Source organism: Clupea harengus, chromosome 15, assembly GCF_900700415.2.
Source record: "Clupea harengus chromosome 15, Ch_v2.0.2, whole genome shotgun sequence".
In the NCBI taxonomy this organism is placed as follows: Eukaryota; Metazoa; Chordata; class Actinopteri; order Clupeiformes; family Clupeidae; genus Clupea; species Clupea harengus.
In genome coordinates, this window is record NC_045166.1 from 5,562,785 (window position 1) to 5,588,055 (window position 25,271).

General features: G+C 43.5%; 3 protein-coding genes across 5 annotated transcripts in view; 1 reads left to right on the plus strand and 2 right to left on the minus strand.

The window, feature by feature from the left end:
- The window catches only part of map3k5 (mitogen-activated protein kinase kinase kinase 5), a 54,390-nt gene extending 49,665 nt beyond the window's left edge, over positions 1–4,725 (minus strand). The window contains exon 1 of one of the 2 annotated variants that reach the window (XM_012826656.3): positions 3,541–4,725. In XM_012826656.3, the coding sequence (XP_012682110.1) occupies positions 3,541–3,964 (424 nt within the window). In that variant the 5' untranslated portion in view covers positions 3,965–4,725. The remainder of the gene's footprint in view (positions 1–3,540) is intronic. The other variant, XM_012826655.3, reaches the window with a different exon arrangement.
- Positions 4,726–5,318: 593 nt separating this feature from the next.
- Positions 5,319–13,992, plus strand: lrp11 (low density lipoprotein receptor-related protein 11). The gene is made up of 9 exons (XM_031581638.1): positions 5,319–6,174; positions 6,595–6,752; positions 7,814–7,955; positions 9,286–9,411; positions 9,818–10,012; positions 11,169–11,339; positions 11,478–11,534; positions 11,644–11,742; positions 12,990–13,992. Exons 1-9 carry the CDS (start codon positions 5,571–5,573, stop codon positions 13,142–13,144), a joined length of 1,707 nt encoding a protein of 568 aa, XP_031437498.1. The 5' UTR covers positions 5,319–5,570; the 3' UTR covers positions 13,145–13,992.
- A 307-nt stretch (positions 13,993–14,299) lies between these two features.
- Positions 14,300–21,531, minus strand: pcmt (protein-L-isoaspartate (D-aspartate) O-methyltransferase). 2 transcript variants are annotated; one of them, XM_012826653.3, is made up of 8 exons: positions 21,239–21,531; positions 18,465–18,569; positions 18,323–18,354; positions 17,798–17,902; positions 17,397–17,517; positions 16,842–16,927; positions 16,101–16,270; positions 14,300–15,256 (listed from the first exon to the last, which is right to left on the minus strand). In XM_012826653.3, exons 1-8 carry the CDS (start codon positions 21,411–21,413, stop codon positions 15,244–15,246), a joined length of 807 nt encoding a protein of 268 aa, XP_012682107.2. In that variant the 5' UTR covers positions 21,414–21,531; the 3' UTR covers positions 14,300–15,243. The 2 variants fall into 2 exon arrangements, with proteins under 2 accessions (XP_012682107.2, XP_012682108.2); XM_012826654.3 differs by having other exon boundaries at positions 16,043–16,270.
- Positions 21,532–25,271: the final 3,740 nt, after the last annotated feature.

Genomic DNA, 25,271 nt, shown 5'->3' on the forward strand with positions numbered 1-25,271 from the left:
ATTTCTGTATTTGGCTCTTTAAGGTTCAGTATTTGGCCAGAGGCCACAGAAATCCCTGTACACGATCCCCCACTCTCCGCAGGCATCCATTAAGAGCAGGATAAACTGTCTAGAGGAGGATGCTGTTCCATCAGCCAAATCACTCTACCATTGGCTGCCATCGGTCTTGCCCGCTCACTGCCAGCTCTCAGGATTTCCCTCGCCTTGAGAACACAGTGCTTAAGACCTCGGAGACACCCTGCTACCGTGATCCAATTCCCACTGACCTAATGCTCCATAAGCCACACAGGTCTGCTAGGGAGAACAAGATGACAGGTAAACAACTAAGCAAGCAGAGGGAGCGGCAGAGGAGGACTGCGCCACTGGAGGCTACAGCCCTTAACAGACCAGAGAGCATGCTGGGACTTGTGCTGGAATTCTTATCCTGAAGAGTTATACCCCCCTTTCCCCAACCACCCACCCCGTACCAAGGAAAAATAAAGAAAAACAAAAAACAACAACAGCCTTGTTGTGGAGAGAGGCCTATACACTGAGTGCAGAGCTGAGGTTACATAATGGCTTGGGCCCAATGACAGAAGTGGAGGAGTAACAGTGTCAGGCCTGTGTCAGTGTCAGTGAGGCTGGCCAGTCTGAATGAGAAGGAAGAGGGTGGAGGGTTGCCTGAACCCAACAGCAGATATGAATGTGGGCACCTCCTCTGCTCATGAATGGGCATTATTGATTTTTCTTTAAAGTTCTTTTGAGGCAACTCTTTTGGAACTACATGCTTGTCCTGAACATGGCCAGGTCTGCATGGGCCCAGGGGTGTAATGTAGTGTGTCTTACCCAAAGGATGTCATGCAATATGTGAACAGGTTCTTCCTTCCTTGCATCGCATCAGGAACTAGTGATAACGGAACATTTTCACCAAAGTCAAAACATAATACAGTTTCCACTGGTTCATTGGTCTGTGTAAACTGGCTGACATTCACTGGCAGTCCTTTTAACAATAGACAAGGGGTGGCCCAACTCTTCCTGTTCACCCAAATTCAATTGAAACTACAATAATAATTAACCAGTGATAAAACGGCTGCATTCTTTCCCTATGACACATATTCTTTCAGTCAAGCTGCCTCCTCTGCCTGTAGTCCACTGAAGCAAGAGGTTGGTCAAACTAAAAAACTAAACTTTTCCAATGCCCTCTGGCCAGTGTCTACTAAGGCCATGTGACCAATACTTGCCCAGCCTGTGAAACTGGGTGTCGACTACAGTGCAATTGTTCTGTCTTTTTTGTTCTTTCATTTCTTTCTTTCTAAATACAAACCGTGTAAGACATACTGGTTGGCCTCACAAATCTCAGTGCTTCACAATGATATCTGAGCCTTGGGAGTGCTCACCTGTTCTTCTACATTCACACTGCTTCTCTCAGCAGACACATTTACCTAACGTGACAAATGTAGTACCAGTTAAGTGTTTTTATCCCCATGCATACTTTCAATCCTTGCGACGAATCAAGCACACGACCTGAGAGGCCTTGCTTTGAAATATGAGCTCAGGACACATATTCTTCCTTTCTCTGCTGAAGCAGCATTTCTACTGAAGCTCTCTCTCTCCCTTACAAGTTTGCACCAATAACACTCCACAAACACATACCTGCACGCACACACACAGTCCACACACACGCACACTCCACACACGCAGTCACACACGCACGCAGGCACACACTATTTTCATAGACATCACACGCTGAGGGGTATTATCTTCCCCACACAGTGAAATGCGAGACCAGACATTTCCAGAAATTCTTGTGCCATGTGATCAAGTGGGCTGACTTGGAGAGAATGTACCTGGCCTTGCACATTTGGTGATTTCCTTCGTCTTTCTAAGGATTACCAACAGCGTTGTTGTGGGGGTGGAAGCAGTTCTTAGAAATGTCCTCAGAGGTACTCTCAGAAGACTGGGAGGGGATTTAACACACAATTTAGCCAAATAAGGGAGAAGGAGCTTCAGGCATCTTACTCAATGTCCGTCCATCTTGATAAGACTTACAACCCCACCCTACCCTACCCCACCCCACCCCCAAAACACAAAAAATACACTTCAGTGAAAGCATCTTTCTCTCAAGTGTGTGTGTGTGCATGTGTGTGTGTGTGTGTGTGTTCGTGTGTGTGTGTGTGTGTGTGTGTGTGTGTGTGAGTGCATGTGTGTAGCAAAAGAAAGAAGAGGGGGAAGTAGATAGTGACGGAGAGAGAGACAGTCAGAGGGAGACTGGGGCATATCTCTAACTGTGTGAGAAACGTGTGTGTGGGTGTGTGAGAGGCTGTGTTCTGAAGTCTCCTGAAGTGACCTACAGCGTTGTTTGATATCATCGTAGAGCAACTCAGTGCGGAGTCTGTGGAAAAGTTCCAAGCTGACAGGTTTATACAACTGTTTATACAACCTATTGTCAACCTATTGACAAGCAACAGCCCTCTCCTGGCCAGTATACTGACTGAGGCTGCATTATTCTGGGTAAAGCCTGGGCAACTGGAAGCTATTATAGTTAACAGTGTGGAGAACAGACACCAAAACACACCTGCAAACTAGAGGGTGCAAGAACCAGAGCAACTGGTGAAACATGAGCTATTAGTTGATTTGATGAGCTTCACTTCAAAAGGTTCCATACAGGTTTAAAGACGCCTGCAGGAAGGGGGAGTGGGTGGTGTCCTGCAGGCGTCTTTAAACCTGTATGAAGGGGGAGTGGGGGGTGTCCTGCAATACCCCAAAACCTCACCATAAACTCAGCACCCTCAGAGGTAAACAAACAACAAACAAAGCAGACAGCAACCAACGCTATGGGTCAAAACCTCTCATAGACACCTTCCCCCTGGGCGACTGCGTAATCCCTGATGGTGGAAAAAAGCCTCTTTTGTCACTGTGTTTAATTACGAACCAGACAGACAGCTTGGCTCTCTTTCCACAGGGATTACATGTGAAATGAGAGACATCTGAGGAGAGACCGGGGAGGTGTGGCACCATCGCGTGTTCCCCAGAACAACTGAGTGGAAAGTCCAAGCTCAACCAAACTCCCCCCAAGAAAAAAAAAGGAAGAGTGGAGCAAACCATGACGCTCTCCGTGATGCTTTACCCCAAGCCCATAATGGCAGGAAAAAGTGATATCCCATGGGCTCATGGAATAGATTAGACAACCTGCTGGGAGAAGTTCCACTATTTTAGAGATTCCAGTATGGCGTACATGTCCGTGTGTGTGTCGTGGAGCTATGAAGAGTAGGTTAGTAACACAGTGTAGGTAAGCAATACAGTGCAGCCTCGCGAATATGCAGCAGACAGAGTTGCTTGTCATTTCCAGGAGTGTATTGTATTGTATCAAGCAAGCTAATCCTCCTGAAGGAGCTCTGATGTACCTAAAATCTAACAACTTCATCAGGAGATTGGTTTGCCTTTGGATGTTTCTTGTATCATGATTTGAATAAAACAGCAAGTGCAACCAATGATTACCAGAAGAGCATACAGGTATCCTGTAAAGGCGATGAGAGATGATACACCTGCTCTACTTCTTACCTGCATTATAAAACTGATCAAGCACTGAGGTCTCTCCAAAGTCAAGTTGCCCAAAATGCACAATTTCCAGTTTGCAACCAACAATGTCGCACGCTGCTTTCAGGCACTGGAGGGCCATGCTCTCGGCCGTGTAGGGCTGATTCAGTTCTGTATTGATCACATAGGCAACTGTGAGGGGTCTGCTTTTGCTTTTCCCCGTTGACATCAGTCCGCCGCCGTCCCCCGTGCAAGTCAGGACGGTAGGGCTCACGCTCACCGGAGCGTTGGGGTCCTGCCAGAAAGTCCCGGCAGCGGGAAGGACGGTGCCACCGCTGGAGCCACTTTCATCGTAGGGTTTCAAGAGGCCCCCGCTGATGTCATTAGTTTCCACGGAGGCACTCCGAGAGGGCACCGAGAGAGAGACACCCTCTAAATCTGGATTCATCTTGTTCACGTTTGATGAACGAGCAAATCCTGTTGACGCTGAACACCAGTGTAGGCTACAGACGGCAATAGCTTTAACACACTACGGTGTTGATGAGGCTTCTGCGATACGCATTCTAACCCAGTGACATTTTGTGATGCCTGTGCGTCGGATAACAATCGTTCAGCATGATTTTTAAGGTTTCACAGACATACCTGCGCACGTCATTTCGAACACATTTCCACGTTCAGCATGAAATGCTTATTTCAGTCCGTGACCGCCATACAATCAACATCGTACAATGACAGCCATGCTGTTAAGTCACGACACACTAGAAGACCCGTGCCCAGAGTTGCCAAAACAAGTCCCTCGAAACAAAACAGTTGACGACACACGATCATGCTTCCGCAGGGGAGGCTGCATAGTTCTCTAAGTTAACTCCAAGGCTGCGTTCAAAATCCATAAAGTCCTCCTGCTTTAAATTGACACTGATGGCATTTTCATAGAAGGCTTCACAACAGCGTTCCCAAAGCTTGTAACCAAACGCCGCTACTGTTTATGTCATGGTGCAAGCACTCAAGTTGTGAAATCACTCATGCCTTCGCCTGCGTACAATCCCACTCCCTCGCCGCCCTATTTCCACTATTATCTTTCCTGCACAGCTTCACGCATTCGGGGAGGAGTCTATCTGACTTACTGGGTGGGAACTTTTCCTTTTTAAAGAGATACAATAGCCTACTCGAAACTCGTTGTTAAACATATGAGACCAGTTGTATTTGGATGAATACATTGTTGCACATTTTTCTAAGGATATTGTCCTCAATACTAAACTACACAGCCAATCCGTGTGGTCTCATGGGTAATTTGAATGACTTTTCCTTTCATTCAAAACGTAACGTAGGCTTGAGAGTCAGCTCTATTTCAAATTATTTATGTGCGACGTAGGATATATATTACAGTGAAACTCTGTTTCATCTTGTTGCAGATAAGAAAAAACACTATACATAGGTGTACAAATAAAGGTATTATTGTGACCTCTAGCGGCAAAGCGCTACCATCGCAATTAGATGTTATGTCAGTAAATAAAGCCAATTGGCCTGTTTTTATGCTAGGCCTAAGGTCAATTATCATTCTTCATTTTTTAATCTTAATGCTAAAGTACTGTTTATTGAAATAAAATGGAGGTAGTTTAAATCTCATGATAGATTAAAATAGAAAACAGATTATTGCATTGTTTTTTTTTCTAAAACCAAACAAAAGGCTACAAAACTCTATAAAAATAATAACAAAATAGAATTCTGGGAAATCTTCACAACAGAGGTAACAGAGATAAGAATCGATCAATCGCCATTCCGGGCCTTTCCATCATGCTGTGACGTCAGCATTTTTTTTTCCCGTTTCTCAATCGCTGGATGGAGCTGTCTTCTTCTGCTAGTGCTGAGCGGCGCCGAGGCGCAGGATCATGTCACCATCATAAAGCTTTTCTGTATTTGGACGTGAATCCTGTTCACCTGTAACTCTGATCCTATCATCTGTATCTGAGGGTGAATTTGATATGGGTAAGGATGAAAGCCGTGGCTGAGAATTAACGGTAGGAGAATAGCCTACAGTGATCTACTGCGTAAATATGTTACTCAAAACATTACATCACCGTCGCCTGGTGTTGTATGTTTTCCTGTTGTGCAGTGTGAATAGAGCTTTTTCTCGGTCCTCACAGTTAGGCCTGTCAGATTTAAAAACCAAAATATCTGGAGTGGAGGATTTGCTGGAAGAATTTCGCAAACAGCTGCAACAGGATCAACCATATTCGAGGGACGATGACGCAGGAGACGTGTGCCTCAGTGATTTCACCGAGATGGAAGAGCACATCATCCGGGCGAGGGACTCCATCGAACAAGGAGCCACCTTTATATCGGCGCCGAGCCGAGTGTACAGCTGGAAAGATTGCCTCCATGCCTGCTGCTTGGACCCGCACTGCACCGTCGCGGTGATGCAGGAAGACCTCAAGCAGTCAGACGACAGCCTTGGTTGCTATTTGTTCAACTGCACGTACAGGAATAAAAACGTGTGTAACTTCTCAATGCAGCAGGGTTTCAGCACCTATAGTCGGGTTCATAATATGACAGTGCATCGGGCTGCGGCTGCACCCGGCAATAGTGTCATGAGCAAGCAAATGAGTTCACGAAGTAGGCCTCTGGACGACCAGGCAGAAGATGAAACATCTGAACAAGGTAATTATGCTATGTTTGATAGCAGCAACAGGTCTAACACTGGCCTGTCAGTAGTAAATCCTCTATTTTGCAGTCGAATTGGATACATGGCATATTTACAACTGTTAAGGATAGTGTTGTCCATTACATATATGAGTTGTGTTGTCACAAAATGTCTTTACCATTTGTGGTATACTGTATATTAGTATAGCTTTATAGCTTATGAATGTGAGATCAAATATTGTGTACAAAGACTCACTGTAAAATAAATGTTCAAGCAAGCTTCCACGTACTACCTTCCTTGCAGTAGCCTATCTCCTGCATTTATCAGGGAATTAATCTTTAACTTCAGCTCCCTGTTCTAAAATGAGACAACGGTGGCCTCCAGGCACAAGCTCAAGCCGTGTTCGGACTCAAGCAGCAGAGTTTTTTCCTTTTCAGACATGGACGAACCACCTCGCACTGATGCCGGCCAGGACGTGGTGGTGCAGTTGCCCACCGACTGGGCTGTGCTGGACGGGAGGGACAGTGTGGATGACCATGGGGTTGCCCACTTTGAATGGGCACTAGTCAAGGGAAACCCCTCTGTAACAATGAAGGTAATGGTTTGTACACTGTGTGTATATATATATATATATATATATATATACGTATATGTGTAATAAACATGGTCATGTGTAGACTTACACATGGACAGATCAGTTAATCAAATAATAGATAGATAGATAGATAGATATACAGATAGATAGATAGATAGATAGATAGATAGATAGATAGATAGATAGACAGATAGATAGATAGATTGGCTTGATACTTGGACAGATAGGTTGGCTACATATTTCCCTCTGGTTGTGCCAACGGATTAAAACTGCATATTATTACTAAGAAATCCTTTCATCTTCACAGACTTTCTGCTCAGAAACAGCACTGATTGTATGGCACACCTCCATCCGATAGCCCTGTCTTCAAACCTGTGTCACAACTCTTAGAACTCCGTGGAACATGCTTAGCTTTTCGGAGCAAAGAGAAAGGAAAAAGTTAGCACAGCATTTATAACGAGGGCCGTAATGAGGGACTAAACACGACCTGAGCAAACATGGACACACGCAGGGTACACACACAGACACACTCACACACACGTTTGATGTGTTTGTCCTCGTCAGTATCGCTGCACATAGTTTGAGGTGTAAAATGGAGACGGGGGGGGGGGGGGGGGGAGGCGGGGCTCTGCTGATGTTTGCTGTGCAGATAGAGATAAGAGGGCTGTACTCCTGCACCTGCTGGGAGGACAACAGGCCCATTGTAACCTGTCGTGCACTCAGGAGCTTCACATGGGCCGTCAATATGATAGGGACACGGGGGAACGCTGGACACTGTTTAGCAAAGAGCAAAGCATCACAGGGAATGTATTGCATGTTGAAGGATGAGGATAAATACCGAATTGAATGATCTTTAAGAGAATTTTCTTTGAATGCAAAGCAATAGAGCAAAACCCTCTGATAATTCTAAAACTGACTGTATTTTAAGATGTCTGGTGAAATTCTGTTAGAAAAAACAACAACTAAACCTCTAATTGCCTCTGATGGTATTGATTGCCTCTTGTCAAATTAAATTCCTAAATGACGGTTGCCGTTGACGTCAAGTGTGCATCTCTCTGCAGGTGAATCATCCAGGTCTGCTGAAGATCACTGACCTGCAGGAGGGAGTGTACATGTTCCAGCTGACCGTCACAGACACGGCGGGGCAGAGGTCCTCTGACAACGTCTCCGTCTCCGTCCTGGCCCCAGAGCGTCAAGCAGAAGGTGAGGAATGGTCACCATATCTCACTCCTAGTCAGTTACTACACCATAGCTCACTCCTAGTCAGTTACTTCACCATAGCTCACTCCTAGTCAGTTACTTCACCATAGCTCACTCCTAGTCTGTTACTTCACCATAGCTCACTCCTAGTCAGTTACTACACTGAGCAAAAGGACAGGTTGCTGAGTTGGAAAAATATGTGAAAATATGAGAACATTGTTATTGTTCCCCCTGCAAGGGGATATCGGTCAGACCTGGTGATCAGTGTTAAACATTGACGGAAATCTCAAAGCTGGAATGCTGGTGGCTGGAATGTTAACTACATTAAAAGGAAAAGGCAGAAAAGCCCTTGGGTTATGACGGATGTCAAAGAATATGCCTACCCGTTAAAATAATTTGATTAATCTTACAATCTGGGGGGGGTCATGTGGTCACACAGATCTCCACCCCTGGTGTTGACATATTGATAAAAGGAGAGGCTGTTGGGATATTTTCATAGGCAGAACTGAGTTTGAGATAAGTTATGAGAAAATAGTGTGAAGGTGAATGGCCACATTCAGCAACGTAGACTTTGGGGGACATACTTCTTACCGCTGTAATCCCCTTAATTGTTTCTGAAATATTATTACACTCTAGGCTCCACCAGGTGGAGAGATACAGTCTGATTTGGTGCATCTGTGTAGAAAATGTGTGAATTCTGTACAGAGAACAGATCAGTTCAATTACATTCTTGTTAACTCAGTCTGATTTCTGCATTACCAGCTTGAATTAGAGGAATCTTTATAACATTTGCATAATCCTAGATTGTTTTATCCATGTCTGTATTAAAATGTAATTTTGTAGATATTATAAAAGAGAATTATGAACCGTCAGAGTGAATTTACATGCTTTTGAATTTACCATCAGTCTCTTCAAGTTCACTGAAATGCAGAGGTCTACCAAACCTTATAATACACAGAATGTTGTAAAAAGGTCCATTGTTTTGAATGGGCCACCCCGACTTTCGGAGGTCTAATATTTCTTTATATTGACCGGTACAAAAAATGAATGACCGCTGCCATTGGCAACAGGCTTTGTGCTTCTAATTCACATCTTTCAGATCATTCCTTCATTGAACTGTTTGTCATGGTCGGGATTTATTTTCCAACACTGACCGGCGGACTATAGATTATCCCTTACTTATTGACTTTAGCTTTGATGGATTGGATGTATGTTTATAAGACACAGTGCTACTCCAACCAATGCGCTGCAATTGATTGGTGAAAGGGATCCAGTGTGATTGGGGCCTGATGAAAACCCTTGAGAGCTAACCAGAGGCGGTCTGTGTCCTCAGCATGCACGGGATCCTGCTCCCACTACCAGTTCATATGCGATGACGGCTGCTGCATTGACATCAGCTTCGCCTGTGATGGGAAACAGCAGTGTCCAGACCGCTCGGATGAAGACTTCTGTCATAACTGTGGGTGTCTCCTGTTCTTGACCTGAAACCCCTCACCGACCTGAACCCATACACTGCACCTGAACCCATACACTGCACCTGAACCTTTGTCTTTGGACAGGTTTAACTTTTTTATTTTTAGTCTATAATAGCGAAATTAATCTAGGCCTAGGCATTTTCAAGGCTGCCTAATAAAATAATCTAACCTTGTAAGTGTTTCATATAAGAAATATAGAATCTAGCTAAAATTAAATTACTTTACCCATTAGTGCTAGACATGAAATTACATTTGGTAGGCTACCCAGTCATCTAATAAATTAAAACATTAACTTATCTGAAAGCAGAGAGGAGTTCCATTGACACTGTTATTGACTCTGTTATGATTCACTTTTTTATTTTATTTATTCACTTTGTTTTATCTTTCCAGTTGATGGGGGCAGAAAGACTGTCAGTCACCCTGCTACTCCTCCTGCTCAAGCAGTGGACCAGTCTATGATACCCAGTAGACCCAAAGCAGCCGTGGTGGAGGCTAAACCTCCAATGGACCAGACTCCTACCAGAAGCAAGCCACCTCCTCCCGTGGCACCTGAAAGCCCCAATCAACAGAGTGAACTTGTACCAGGTAACAAAGGGTGGCACCTCAGACAAGTCAAACATTGTGTCTGTTACTAGCTTCGCTCGTACTTGCCATGACAAAATCCCATTCAGCAAGTCTATGTCTTTTTGACAATTCTTCCCATGTTGTAATGTATTGTTATGTAATAGAACTAGGCTTAGTGTCTGTATCTATGGTCTCTGTATTGATTTTGAAGATGAGATGAAAAATAGGTGTCTACAAAAGCATACCATAAAAAGTGGCACATTTCTGAATAGTGTTGCTTTAAAGTACTGCATGAAATGTGCCCACAAGTGTAGCTTTGTGTAGACATCTGTCCCCAAAGGCTTCTGTAAGCCAGTCCCTTAGTTCGGTACGGTTTGTATTTGGTTTGAAGCTAAGAGGTCTTAAAAATCAAGGATTGGATGTCAGTCAAAAATAAGAATGAAAAGATATGTTTGAGAAGTGAGTGAGAAATCTTAGGCTTCTGCAGACTTGATGATTAGGTCTTGCAGTGCACTCATTAGCTTTAACTGATGACAGGCCAGCAAGACAGGCCAGAGTCAAGAACTTGTCAATCAGGACAAACATCCATGGAGTGGATGAAAGTGGACAGTATTTACTCAGACTGTTTCTTATTGGATAAAAGTGGATAGTATTTACTCAGAGTTGCGCCGATTGAAGATCCCAGAGGCAGCTGAAATGAATGAAAGTGAACTGTGCTTTAATAGAAGGTATACTTTTAAGCACACACACAGAGACAGAGACGTCATGTTTCAGCTCACAAAGGCATATGATTAACACACATACCAACTTGATTAAAGTCAGAGTTTCACAGTTCTCTATCAGTGTAGAACAGAGCCTAGTAAGGGCCCATTGGTCAGAGCTACCCAGCGCATGTTCCCATCACTGCAGGTTCTTGGGCACAAAGCATCCCCTGTCTCAAGCCACCCGATCCTTTAATTACTCATGAGTACGCCATGGTCACCTGATAGACCCCAGGCTGAAACCCTGTCCCCATCCAACCCACCCTACAGGCACACAGACACACAGCTTTTCTTTCTCTCTCTCTCTCGCTCTCACACACACACACACACACACACAGACACAGACAGACACACACACACACACTCACACACACACACACATCTCTGTCTTAACTCTCACTCACCTCCTTTTTCAGAGCAATGTACGTCGCCCCCAGTGGTTGGACCTTGCAAGGGCATATTTCCGCGTTGGTATTATGACCCAAATGCAGGGGAGTGCAAACACTTCATCTATGGCGGCTGCAAAGGCAACCACAACAACTTTCTGCAAGAGGCAGATTGTGTCAGTGAATGTATACAAATACCCGGTAAGGGTTTGAAATGCCAGTATTTTTTTAATGCATTACATAACAAGAGTTTTATGGAACTGTGAATACAATTATATATTTTACTCATATATACTTATGTATGATATATAATAAATATATAATACATATACTTTTCAGCTCCGGTTAAAGCAGAGACCACCACAGCCCCTGTTCCTAAGACATATACAGTGATGGGTATGAGTCTTCTGCTACTGTGATCCCTATTTATGGACTCAGCCATGGGAACAACTATCTTTTCCCTGCGGGATTTTATCTTACACTAAAATTCTCCTTTTTTCCCCAGCTGTGTTTCCCAAAGTGACTGTGTCTGAACTGAAACCAGAGAATCTTCCAGTCTCGAAATCTCACAGAGCTTTAGGAGGACACCCTCCCCCAGAGTCAGGTGCTTATTATTATTATTATTGTTATAATTGCTGTTGTTGTTGTTGTTGTTATTATGTGGCCAATAAGCAAATTGCAGGCTGCAACAGCTAAATGCTTTGTGTTCCAATCACTTATTATAGCTCCTACCATACCTTGAAGAAGTTTTGGTAATGTAATGTAATGATTGAAATGTTGATTTTAATTAGGCTGTACAAGTTTATGTTATTAGATGTTGCTAAGCTGGTTGTGTTAAGAAACACGTTTCACAAATGAGCCATAACAATTACTGATGCTAACAGAAAGAACTACTAGATTGCTGTATCCACTATACTTAAGCAGTTGGTTCTGAGATGGTTTCTCAAGATGGGTTCTGGTTTCTGGTATGGTTTCTGCCAGGGAGAATAAGGACAGTGGATTGTCCAAACAGTGGATTGTCCATGTGCCTGGACACATCATCACTTTTGGAACCCTAACTCACAACAGACACCCAGGTGATCCAGCTGGGGTAGATTGATTCCAGACCCCAGCTGGATCATTAGTTTACAGATCACTCCTCTCAATCAGTGGCCATCTGCAGGCCTTCCCAGCAGCCTCTGCTGTAGTCCTGGGGAGTCATTTGCTGCTTCCTCTATGAGTCCCTGGAGAATGCTAACTCTGCAGAGCTAGCGCCTGTTAGATCTCTGCACCCCATGGCTAAGGTCTCACGCTGAGCACTCCAGATCTCTGCACCCCATGGCTAAGGTCTCACGCTGAGCAATCCAGTCCTGCCTCCACCAAGTTCTAGACCAGCTCCTGATGTTTGCTCCTTGCTCGCTAGCCCGGCTCCTTGATCTGTGATACTCTCTCAGGGGGGCTTTGCCTCCAGCACGACCATCTGCTGGAGAATGTCTGACAGTTAGATATTACACCTCTGTGATATTGAAGTTAGAGTCAAGTCAAGGAATTTAACCCTAGCTAGCCTTCCTGATGATGTTACTAAGAGGCTGCTGTTTGCAAGTGGATGCCATGGATGCCCTCCACCTTAGATAAAGTCAGTATGCCCCCAATAAACTAGGGTCATATCAAATGACTAGATATCGGTTGTTGCTACTTACTGTTGTAGTTGGAGCATCTCTCCCACATTCTTACTCACACTTAAGTGCTTTACACATCAACTTGTCTCTGATTTTGCATGTCCTGTTGAAGGATGTTTTTCAACTTGCAGTCCTGGAGTCATGTCATGTGACTAACTCTATGGATTGTACCTTGTCATCTTTGTGTACACAGGGGCCATTTTACCACTGGTCCTGGGCATCGTCATCAGCGCCCTCCTGCTGCTGATGGTGGGCTGTCGGCTGCGTCTGGTGCAACACAAGCTGAAGAAGACTCGCCCCCTCACCACCGAGGAGTCCGATTACCTCATCAACGGCATGTACCTGTAGGGGCACCAGCAGGACAGTAGCCAAACCACGGGAAGAGAGCGGGAGAGATGGAGAGAGAGATGCTGTCTAATTGGTCTGTCCTGTCCAGCCTCCACCTGCGTGCCTGCCTGCCAAATTAAATTTGGATACACACACACCGACCCCTTTCAGTTCTTCACTGTCATCATTCTTTTTTCATTGTTAGGGGTCAAACTCACACAGCTCTGCACATAGATTCATCCTTAAACTGAGCAGTTGAGATTTTATTGTGTTTCCTCTGTAATGGCTTTTGTGAAACTTGGCTTCGTTTCTCTTTTTGATCAAGACATTTTCAAAACTCCTGACTTGCCTCTCCCACAAAACTAATGGTCTAGAATTGTGGATGGTTCACTTTTAACCATTAAAGGACATCTGTGTTCGATTTCTTGCCATACACGGAGACAATTTTGACCAATTTTGGAGGTTAAAGGAAACACACGTGATATTTATCAGAGCACAGCCTTCCATATGCAATTAATGTATCTATTTCATCTACAACATTTTCACAAGGTCAATACCGTGACTTCATTCAAGTCTATCAGAGGTTACCTCAGAACACAATGATCATCGCGACAGCAGGACCCAGGACTCTTGTGTACCTTCGACTGTAGCTTTGTGTGATTTCTATCTCTTGTTCTAATACTGCATTGGCTATTCTACATCAATCATAGCAGTCCAATGTACATGTGATGCCATCTTCACACTGGACATTATATATATTATAATAAATAAATGTGCATTATAAATATCTAAGTACATAAAGAAATTGTATATGTGTGGGTGTGAAATTCTGAGGAATGATGGAAATAAACGTTGCTATAGTCAATGAACAAATGAGTGATTGGTCTTTTAGCACTTCTGATCACCTGGTCACGAACTGACGTTAATTTACCAACCAACAACACAATGCACTGACAAATTACAAAGGTGAAAATCCACATCAACTATCACCATCACCAGTGCAACACCAACTGTGGCTTTGCATTCTGCTCTGTTAAATGCCATAATCCCATGATGATGACAACAAAACAATTTTAAGCTTTACTTTATTTAGTGTGCCATTTTTAAGAAAAAAAAAAAAAAAACACAGTCATGGACAAACCATGTTGACAGAAAGAGAAACGGCAGACATTCATGTGCTTTGCGTCGAGGTTTATTTTGGCAAAGCCATACTTTATTTGTGGAAGTCGCCACAATCAGGGCCAGCACACAACGTTGTCATGGAAAACAGTCGGTGGGCAATACAAGTGACAGAAGAGAGAAAGCAAAGCTCAGCCCTGTTTATTTTGTTGTTGTTGTTGTTGTTGTTGTTGTTTGTAGACGTGTGCATTTTTTCGTTTGTGTAGAAAAGCCAGCTCCACGAGGAGGGACATCAACAATGCCAATTTGTGTTAAGTGCTGCATATCAAACAACTACACCAGGGAGTGGAGTTCAGCCATTGTGGGGCAGTGGAGTATGTGCGGCTCTGCTTACAAACAGTTAGCGTTGGAGGAAGCGTCAAATGTATGTTAGCGTCAAAGAGCAATTCATTTATCTACATTGACCGGCAAATTGCACACACGGCAGCTACTGTGAAGTGTCTTTTTTTTCTTTTTTTCTTTTCTTCCTTTCCACCAAGTTCAGTCATACAGCTGAGCTCAGAGGAGGCCCATTCTCTCTCACTCAGCTCCATAGAAGCCGAAGCACATGAGAGTAAAGAATACAAGAAAGAATGGGTTGCAATACTGAATTCATCACTAGAACAACCTCTGTTCAAAAGAAATACAAATTGACAACTTGGGTGGATATTTAAAAAAAAAAAAACAGAAATAACCCCCTTTCCTGTAAAATATGTTAAATAACCCACAGTCCATTACCTTCAAGAGGGGGTTATCTAACATTATAATACTCGTAGCTCCACAACCGGAGAGAAAATAAAAACGTAATTACAACTGCAATGCTGGGGGGTGTTTCTTCGTTCTTTCATTCATGATTTTTTTATTGAAGCTTTTTAGTTTGAAATCCAATGGCGTCGAACCTGTCGCAACCCCCCGCCCCCCCCAGTTCAGAGTGAAATGTTGGATAAAGCCGGTCTGCTGATTCAGAGTTCATCCCTAAGAGAGATAACAGCACAGAGTTACACAAACCACAACAGAAAGAGAGACAACTCATCCTCTAGGCTCCTATCTGCCTCAGCCTTCAGTCAATCACACATTCATTCATTCATTCATTCATTCATTCATCCTCTCACTCATTCATTCATCCATCCATCCATTCGTTCATTCATCCATTCATCCATCCTCTCACGCACTCATTCATTCCGGCATGCACAACTCAAAGTTCCATGCACAACGAAATTCTGCGAGGCTCAGCATGCCCTAAAACCATTCATTTCTTCATAATTAGTCCTGTTCAAAGAGCTGAATGATAATAGAAGAAATAATTATGGGAAGCTTATCGTGTATACAAAATAAAAACAATCACTCCTCTCAAAATACACTTTTCTGTATTTTGTACATGTTTACATTAATGGGTGCCATGCTCTAAATGTTAGGCATCACCTGAGGTATCGAGTTCTTGTAAAACAACCCAAAATAAAAATCTCTCTGCCACTGCAATCGAGATAGTAAAAACAAGCTTCAAACATAACATTTTATGTCGGTTGTTCTGCTAAAGAGAGAAAAAAACTTCACTCACAAACCAAATAGTATATTAAGCACTGCAATACCCGTTCGTGTGAATCGTTAAATACGTATATTATGTTACAAATAAATACAAACGATTAAAGAAAAATGTGCAGCCAGTTACTATGGTATGGGGGGGAAGCAAAGAATGATGACAGGCAGCAAACGCAGGCCCTTTTTGTGATCGATTATCTGCTCCAGACCCCACCATTTCACCTGTGCCACCCTGGGGGGGGAAGAAGGGGGGGAGGGAGGAGTAGGAAGTCACTTCCACCTGGACCACTGCTTGTCTTTGTCTGTTAAAGGCACGTAAATCACCCCCATTAGGGGCTTCATTTTGGTGCTGCCGTCCTCCATCTTGTCGTACTGCTCCAGCATCTGGTTGCCGCCGGCTGGGCCCACGGGCAGGATGAGCCGGCCACCGGGCTTCAGCTGATCCAGGAGCTGTGGGGTGGGGGAAACACGTTTGTTTAAACACACATGGGCTCCGACACATGGGTACACGCAGGACTGGGTCATGGTAAAATGCCTAATGCCTATACAGAATATGTTAGCATCATGACTTTCATGGCCACTAGAAAGATAAATCAGGATGACTGTGGTTAGACGAGGAGGAGAACTTGATTTATAAACTTGAAACGTGATATAAAAGCTGTATTGCGTTGTGATGAATTAGCTTATGACTGATTCAGGATCAGGATTCTGCTGGAGCTTTTTTTTTTTTTTATCTCAAGAGAAAAACACCAAAAAAGGGTAAGGCATTTACGCCATTTACATGCCACAGATCTGGATACTCAGCAGCAATACAGCAGTGAAGCAAACATCAAGTCCTATGTAACAAACTAATTACCAGTATATAGTAGCACCTTGATACTCTGCTACACTGTAGACTGTAATAGCATAACTACACTGTAACTAGAGCTCTATAATATCAAGTCTTGCCAAAACATAAGCCTCCATTACATACTGCCCATGTTTCATTTTCTACTGTGAGAAAATGGCCGACGGGACTTACTGCTTGTGGCACTGTAGGTGCTGCTGCCCCAACATGGATGGCATCGAAGGGAGCCTCTGCTGTGTGGCCCATTCTGCCATCTCCCACTGGAACACACACACACACACACACACACACACACACACACACACACACACACACACCAGGTGTCAAGGAAGGCACTGAAGCAGACACCGGCACAGCCGGGTGCCAAGTTGCGTGCCAGCCTGTGCCAGGACGGCAGACGGACGGGAGTGAGGAGGGCTCAGGGTGGGGCAAAGTAAGGAAGGAAAGGCTGAACCTGCAAGCAGCTGAGCGCTCAAAAAATTAGCACAGTTTAGAGTTCACATACTGACAGCTCAAGAGGGCATATTGATGCAGGTCGTGATTACAGCTACAATATAATAAAGACTCATTTAAACAAGGGTTGTGTGTGCATACTGTGCACGCTACAGCCACATACTCATTCTACTCGCCTAAAGGATGACAGCCATTTCATGCCGCCACATTCACCATCATACACATCATACAAGATACATCAAACAAGATACATCAAACAAGACCATCAGAACTCACCTATCAGTGTCACTCGGCCAGAAGATATCAAGCTGGGATCATCTTTCTTTACGTTAGTTAAAGACTCGTCCACTAGCTCCTGGATGTGATCAATTCCTATTACCTTCCCTTTCGGACCCACCTGTGTAAAACAGGAGGCGGGGGTCAATCCATTGATCATCTTCATCCTCAATGAAAATGTATTCAACTATAAGTTCAATTCAAATTCAAAGTTTTGTGGATGCTTGAAATAGACACAGGTGACGTCCAAAACACATTTCCGGCTCCTTTACTCTGGCGTAAACAGACCTTTACTCTGGCGTAAACAGACCTTTACTCTGGCGTAAGCAGAACTCTGCATGGGGCTCTTAGAGCAAAACTGTGCTGGGAGCACTGGGACAAACACTCAAGAGAAAGCTCACCATTCGAGCGAAACACACGGAGAGGATCCCACTCCCAGACCCCACGTCTAAGGCCTTCGCCCCCTCATACAACTGATCGTGAAGCAGCTCCAGCGCGTAGGCGTGCTGGGAGAGAGATAAGAGGTAGTGTCTTCATCGTCACCGTCGTCATCATCATCATCATCACTGTCCCCACGGCTTTACAACCACTTACACATCACAGTGGAGTTAAAGCCACTGTTATCAGACTGCACATCACCACCATTGCAACCACTTTCAGTTAAATCTATTATTATTATTACTAATATTACTACTACTACTTCTTCTTCTTTTATTATTAATATTATTAAGATTCCAACGTTTATATTATATATAGTCACACTGGATACAAGCATCTGCTAACCAATTCAACCTAATACTCATAGGCAACTGTGTTTTGTTTGTGGCTCTTCTAAGGAGATCTCTAGATTTCAAATTGGAGATTTTCCAACCATACATGAACCAACTTTAACAAATGAAATCCCAAACGGCGAGCTCATGCCTTACCATATGTGGAGCACTGATGGTTGCTTGAAAGCCTATGGGGACAAACAGAGGAAGAAGGGTTACGTAAGCCAGTCAAGAGAGAGAGAAAATATTCGGTTTCGTACGGACAGCAAAGGCCTGCCGTGTTTGCCAGGACACCCACCTATAGACTGTGGTGAATCCATGTACGGGTTACAGCGAGAGAAGTGAGCCCGGTCAGTGGCCAGCATGACGTCATAGACCTTATCCGATTTGATGATTCCATTTTCTGGAACAGAGGAGGGAGATGAGAGGGTCAGACACAACATCAGCTGTTTCTGCTGAGGGTGCATTCTAGAAACAGAACAGAGTGACTGCAAAGCCAGTTCACTGAACAGCTTCTTACTCAATATACTCAACAACAAAAAGTCTTCTTGTTTGTGCAATGTGTGTGTACACAGAAAGAGAAAGTGAAATAGAGAAAGAGAGAAAGAGAGAGAAAGGTTCACATGTGAGAAAAACCTTCAAACAAAGATATTCACTGTAATCATGAAATCCCAGACAGGTGGTGGCAGCGCCAGGAAGTGCCAATGACAGCTGCTCCTGCTCGAGTTACTTCCCTGACCCTACAAAACCCGCCCTGATCTGCAATCAGCACAGGGACACTGCAGCATCTTTGATCTCAGTTCAACTGTTACGGCCAACCTGTGGAACTGCTATTGAATCATGACCAGCGTGAATCTGAAAGCTCGCTGTCGTGGTCGACATATAAACACGCAAGACACCATAAAGAAGACTTTTAAATCAAGCCTCGAGTCCGACCTGTTTAAATCTGCCTCAGCTGAGTTTAGGTGCGTAGCTGGGGCAGTCGAAATCGGTCAGCTCCTGGCTACATGAGGGGAGGGGGAGCGGGAGCGCAGGAGGAAACAGGAGGGTGGGGATAGGAGGCTTCTAAAAAATTCAATACAATTTAAGGATGTGAAATATTCATTCGCCTCTGCATCACATTTGTACTTGCAGTGCACTGCAAAAGGCAAGGCAGGCAGTGTTGTGACGGTGCATATTTAAACAAGCTGACCTCACTCTTTTTTCTTTCTTTTAAAAATAAATAAATACAGAGGGATAGGTGAACTGGTCTACAGAACATTCTGTTTGATTTTCTATGATGCCAGTATTTCACAGGCAAACCTAGAAAATGTGTATGGAGAAAGCATGCAGAAGAGAGGCTGAATATAAGCTACTCTCCACCTGTGTAAGAATGTCAGGCATTCGGAAAATGCCACAAATAACTCGACTCCCTTTGAAAAGCACCCGGCTGTGATTGGGCATGACAACAGAACTGCTCTGTCATTCAATCACCAGCCAATTAGCCATGAGTCATCCCTGAGATTTCAATACATCAGATCAGTGCCTTGACCGAGTTTCCAGACGAGCAATACAATCTCCAGGCAGTTAGACCTTGTATTACACAGAAACGTAGTTTCACTTTGGCTGCTAGTGATGATACAAAACAACCTGCAGTAGAAGATTCAGAGATGACATATCTCTGGATTTAAATATAGCCAACAGGCTGGACCCTTGCCCCCTAGGTGGGCATGAGTAACACAAGGCTCTGGAGGAGGTAATCACTATGTTGGGATAAGGAAGCCAGATGCAGCCATTAACATTTTGCAAGAGACAAAATTCATTGCGTCATGGAGCTGCTTAGCCCCATGAAAACAAGAAAACTGGCAGAGGTTAAAATAGAGTATCCTATGCCCGCTCAAACCGTACATTGCCAAAGTTGCCAAGACAGTAAACTGCGTTGATAAAACATGAAACATACAGTACATATATTAAAGATATACACTGTATTAAAGGGGGAAACGAAAGAGGTGTGCTTATATTGTTGCATTTATTTATTTATTTTTAATCGGTGCAGTTCAGACTGCCCCGCCCTCTCAAGCGCAACTTAAGGAGACCACTGCAGGCTGACAGATACGTGGATCCTGACAACTTTTCTATAAACAACTCAATTAGGCTAACGAGGCCTACAGTAAAACTAAAAATCATTTCAAACCATCTCCGCAGAATTGCCTATAGGTTCGAGGCAAATTGATACGATTAAAGCTAATAGTAATGGTCATGATTGAACTAGTTGCCTACATATAAGGTTGCATGCTAAAAAAATGGTACTACATAGGCTTTAAAGACATTACGTTGTATGAGGCAAGATGTCTGATTCGAGTGGTATCAAAATACATTAACTAACAAACTAGCCAGACGATCTAAAACAGATATACTAGATAGTATTCTAGATTAATTTATTTGACACCGTTAGCCAACGCCACCTACTTAGCAAACCAATCAGATGCTAACATGCAGTGCCACCATCATTAAAGTGCCTTCCTTACACATTGGTTTTTGGTCAAGGTATATCAGGGACTCATTTCAAGGTCATGGTGGGAAAGTATTTTCCAAACATTTAGTACAAAACTAGATTATGCGTCCTGACACATTAACTTCAGCAAACGTTAGCTTGTAACCGTTAGCTTTCCTAGCAACGAATAACGTGCCTGATGCACGAACAGAAATATAAAAAAAGTGATATGCAATACAACAAACAAACTTGTTACAATGTAGCGTTTGGTCACATTGTTAGCCTAACAATTACGATGCAGGTTTGCTACTTTACATATCACTATCAGGCAAAACATTGACGTTTGTCGAGGGGTGCACTGTCATAACGTTAGTAGCCAATATAGCTACCATTAGCTGCACCATTGCAGTTTGCGGTTTGCTGCCAATGTAACATTATGCTAGCTAATGTTAGCTAGCCAGTTGGCAGCCCAGAGAGCTGCTTTGTATCTGGGGAAAGCAAGAATAGCACGAAACACCAGGGTTGGGATCAATACAACTCCATCACAACTTGCGATGGCTTTCATGCACAGGATATATCTATGTAATCATAAAACTCACTGCGAAGGTTGTTGACGAGCTCTGCTTGGGTAGTTCCTCCTGATTTCCAGGCCATTATTAAACACACTCTGCGGATCAAGTAAAGAGCGGCTGTCAGTGCCGCGCCTGCGCATACAGTTTTACCTACAACAGTAACCACTTCCAGAACAGATGGAGACGAAACGTCACTTGACATATCACCCCTCTTTTCCCGCGTAACCTTCAGCTACTTATTTCAACATTTCATATCAATATGGGCTCGCAGTCACGAATGTCTGCATAAAAGAATAATCAGGCTAAGTTTTGTGCATTCCTATGCGAGATATTGAAGGTATTTGAAGATTGGTGAGATTTAGTTCTGCCGTGGTTCTTCCACCAGGAGGAGAGCATGTGCTCATTAGCTTAATACATGACGTAGTTGCCTTCTTAAGCTTCAACATGGGACATCGCCAGCTCACTACAATATGTTACTCTAAACTCATTATAATGAGTATAGCTGTAACATAAGATGTGCATGAATGAATCAAATAGGTATTGTTTTGGATAATGAAATTGCAGAAACTTTAAGTTATTGTAATGGTCACAGCATTGAAAGCTCAACGAATGTCATAGGCCATATACACTGTGCTCAGACAACAATCTGTCACTGAACATTAGGCCATATACACTGTGCTCAGACAGCAATCTGTCACTGAACACAAAAACTAAAGAATGAATTCTGGACTACAGAAGGCAAAGTGCAGATCCGGCCCCACTCAACAGGGACTGTGTGGAGAAGGTCCACACCTTCAAGTTCCTGAGAGGCACAGCACACCTGCAAGCTGAACGATGCCTTTCAAACATAAAAGTGGTGATTCATGATTTGCTTTTTCAATGGACAGGATAGCCAGACCATTCAGCCTCTCCTGCTCTTCAGGTATGTCTTAATGAGTTTCAATTTGGAAAAGAGTCGCTCGGCTGTTGCCACTCTTAGAAACAATAGCAGGGCAGTGCACACCTCACCGTAGGTGGATTTTATGGAGTGATAATCCATAATCAGCATCTTGGCAAATTGAGAGACTGCGGACTGCTGAGTAATCTCTGCTCTAAAGCAGGCCCTGAATGATAGGAGATGTGCACCAAACGTTACTCCTATGTCCCTGTTGTAGTGGTCAGACAGACGTTTTGCCTGGTCATATAGCTCATCATTGCCTGCGAGCTAATGACCACTACAACAGGGACATTGCAATAACGTTTCCTGCACAACTCCTATCCTCCAAACTGCCGAGCCCTTATTTAACAGGTTGTTATAATTTCAGAGTCAGGTCACCGCCAAGCGCCTGTTTTATTGTGTATGTGTTTTTCAGATGTGGGTAAGGCTGCTGTGTGTGCTGCCGTACAAATAATAGGTTTCATCAGTGTTTTAAGAATGTTTCAGCACTTTGACCGTCTGTTTATGTCACTACACTATCCATGTTTCTGATCGCTTTCTCGTTGACCTGTCTACTTTCCCAGTACAATAGCCGCCGAAGTAACTAATTCGACCGTAAATTCCAACACATTGTTGTTAAAATATATATATATATTTTAGGGTGGCGACACAGGACACACACACACACCGAAGAGGTCACAATGAATTTTTCCTCTTCATTTTTCCATCCTAGACTGTCCTTCCTCCAGAGCAGTGGGCAGCCTTTATGGCACCTGGGGACCAAGTCAAGTGATCTGTCCGTTTTGGTCAGGGACGAACAGGAAAGTGTTCTGTTCTTCTGCATGTTTTTCTGTTGGGGTTCTTAGTGGAGGAAACCCCTTGTGAACACGGGGAGAACATGCAAACTCCACACAGAAAGGCCCACCTGAGCACTGGCCTGGGGAGAACCTGCCCCCAGTACCGCCCCATGTGGGAATCGAACCCAGGACCTCCTTGCTGTGAGGCGGCAGTGCAAGCACCTGAGCCACCGTGCCACACTCATGGTCTGCCAACACCTCAGAGACAGTCAAAAAGGCACAGCACTACACTTCCTGAGTACTCAGGAAAAACAACCTAGAGAGTAATCTGATGGTGGCCTTCTATCGCACCACTATCGAAAGTGTACTGACCTACTGCATCTCGGCGTGGTACTCCGGTTGCACTGCAGCAGACAAGAGAGCCCTCCAAAGGGTCATCAACACAGTCCAAAAAATCACTGGCTGCTCACTGCCCTCCCTGGAATTCATTGCCCACTCCCGCTACCTTGGCAGGGCCAATAACATCTTGAAAGACTCCTCTCACCCAGGCCACCACCTGTTTACTCTCCTGCCCTCAGGTAGAGGTCCTTAGAGCAAGGACCACGCGTCTAAAGAACAGTTTTTTCCCGACGGCCATCAGAACACTAAACACAGACATGAACTAAACATAGAATTTCACTGTGCAATATTAATACACTAATCACTTTATTGACTGCAAGTCACATATGCCATCTCAGTCACCTTACAAATGTGTATAAACAAAACTGTTTTGTAAAGCACCTCAGGGAAGTACTGTTGCTGTATTTATTGTTCCTCAGGGAAGTACTTTAATCTATACCACCGCACTTTGTTGAACTCTTATATATATATTTTTTTTATCTATTCATACTGTTTTTAGCTAGTTGTACTATTGTTGTGTTATATGTTGTTGTTGTGTTATATGTTGTCCCTCGTCGCACCAACAGGAGCAGCACTCCACATTTCGTTGTATGCGAATACAATGACAATAAAGGCTTTTCTATTCTATTCTTTTCTATAGTCAAGTCTCTCGTTAGGCATCAGACTGTCACCACCCGTAATTCTGTATCATGTGCAATTCACGAAAAGGGATGGGAGAAACATGTTTTTTGGAGGTAATTGATTATGGGGAAGATGGAGGAAGAGGAAGTGTACTGATCTCTATGTGGCCAAAAGTCATCACTGAGAGACTTTCCTACAACAACCATTCGCTCGTCTTTTAGCACTGCCGCCTGTGCAAGTACGGCAATCTAGACTATTCTTATTCGTAGTTCCATGTTGGTGGAACAAGCTGCATAGCATTACCAGTGCAGGGGCGTCCCTCTCTACCTTTAAGAAGCTCTTGAAGACCCAACTCTTCAGAGAGCACCTCCCTTCCTAACTTGCACTTCTACTAGTACTTAACTTGCACTTACAGCAGTTCCATTCCTGCACTTCTTTTCTATTTCTTATGTAAAATAGTATTTATTGTTACACTAGGTCTCTATTGCTCGTAGCTTGACTGTTCTCTCCCTTGTACATCGCTTTGGACAAAAGCGTCTGCTAAATGACTAAATGTGAATGTAAATGTAAATGTCAAATCCAACAAGAACACTGGCTTGAGATAAGGAAGGGTATTCAGCTGGTTGCAATTCAGCAACCTCACCACAATATGGAGATAAAATGCCTCAGAATCATTTATAAATGTACCATGATCTAGAAATATGCAACAATTTACAAATGTGTATCTATATCCACAAATACAGACCTCCCTACTTGTGACTTATAAGTCATTTCAATTAACGTACCATGATTTGTACAAATTAATGTCTATTTGGAAATATATATCTTATAATTTGTTATATATATATATATATATATATATATATATATCTCATACCTGCGTGTGCATTTGTCCTGAAATGTCATTTGTAAATCTGCAATTGGGCCTATGAAGTGTTGAATCTGCATTTGTGGATCATCCAACACACATTCATCCCAGCTTCCACTGGCGTAATTTTTGATTTTTTGACTTTTTCGCGATCCACACCTGCGACCAGTAGATGACAGTCTTATTCAAGTGAGCGTCAACAAACTCACCTTGCAGCAGAACTCCTCCTGATTGAAGTGACGTCAACAAATGGATTATTAATCTAAGATTAGTAAAACTATGCAGATAACAGTGCTGCACTTTTTTAGCCGTCTAACTCAGCACATTTGTGTGGATCAAAACCTATTTGTGTGTGGATCGCTGGGTCGGATCGGATGGGTTTTTAAAAAAAAAGAAGTTTATTCTAATGAGAACCTGAGCTTGGTTACCAAGGGTATATATACTCCAGAGCAATAGGTG

What these genes read in the sequence shown, in the direction of transcription:
- pcmt (XM_012826653.3), bottom strand. Translation starts at nt 21,413, where the DNA reads ATGTCAAGTGACGTTTCGTCTCCATCTGTTCTGGAAGTGGTTACTGTT. An exon ending in GCTCGTCAACAACCTTCGCA is followed by an intron (nt 18,570 to 21,238) that starts GTGAGTTTTATG and finishes CCTCTGTTCCAG; the next exon opens with AAAATGGAATCATCAAATCG. An exon ending in CCGTGTGTTTCGCTCGAATG is followed by an intron (nt 17,518 to 17,797) that starts GTGAGCTTTCTC and finishes TGTTTTACACAG; the next exon opens with GTGGGTCCGAAAGGGAAGGT.
- lrp11 (XM_031581638.1), top strand. Translation starts at nt 5,571, where the DNA reads ATGTTACTCAAAACATTACATCACCGTCGCCTGGTGTTGTATGTTTTC. An exon ending in ACCCCTCTGTAACAATGAAG is followed by an intron (nt 6,753 to 7,813) that starts GTAATGGTTTGT and finishes ATCTCTCTGCAG; the next exon opens with GTGAATCATCCAGGTCTGCT. An exon ending in TGAAGACTTCTGTCATAACT is followed by an intron (nt 9,412 to 9,817) that starts GTGGGTGTCTCC and finishes TTATCTTTCCAG; the next exon opens with TTGATGGGGGCAGAAAGACT.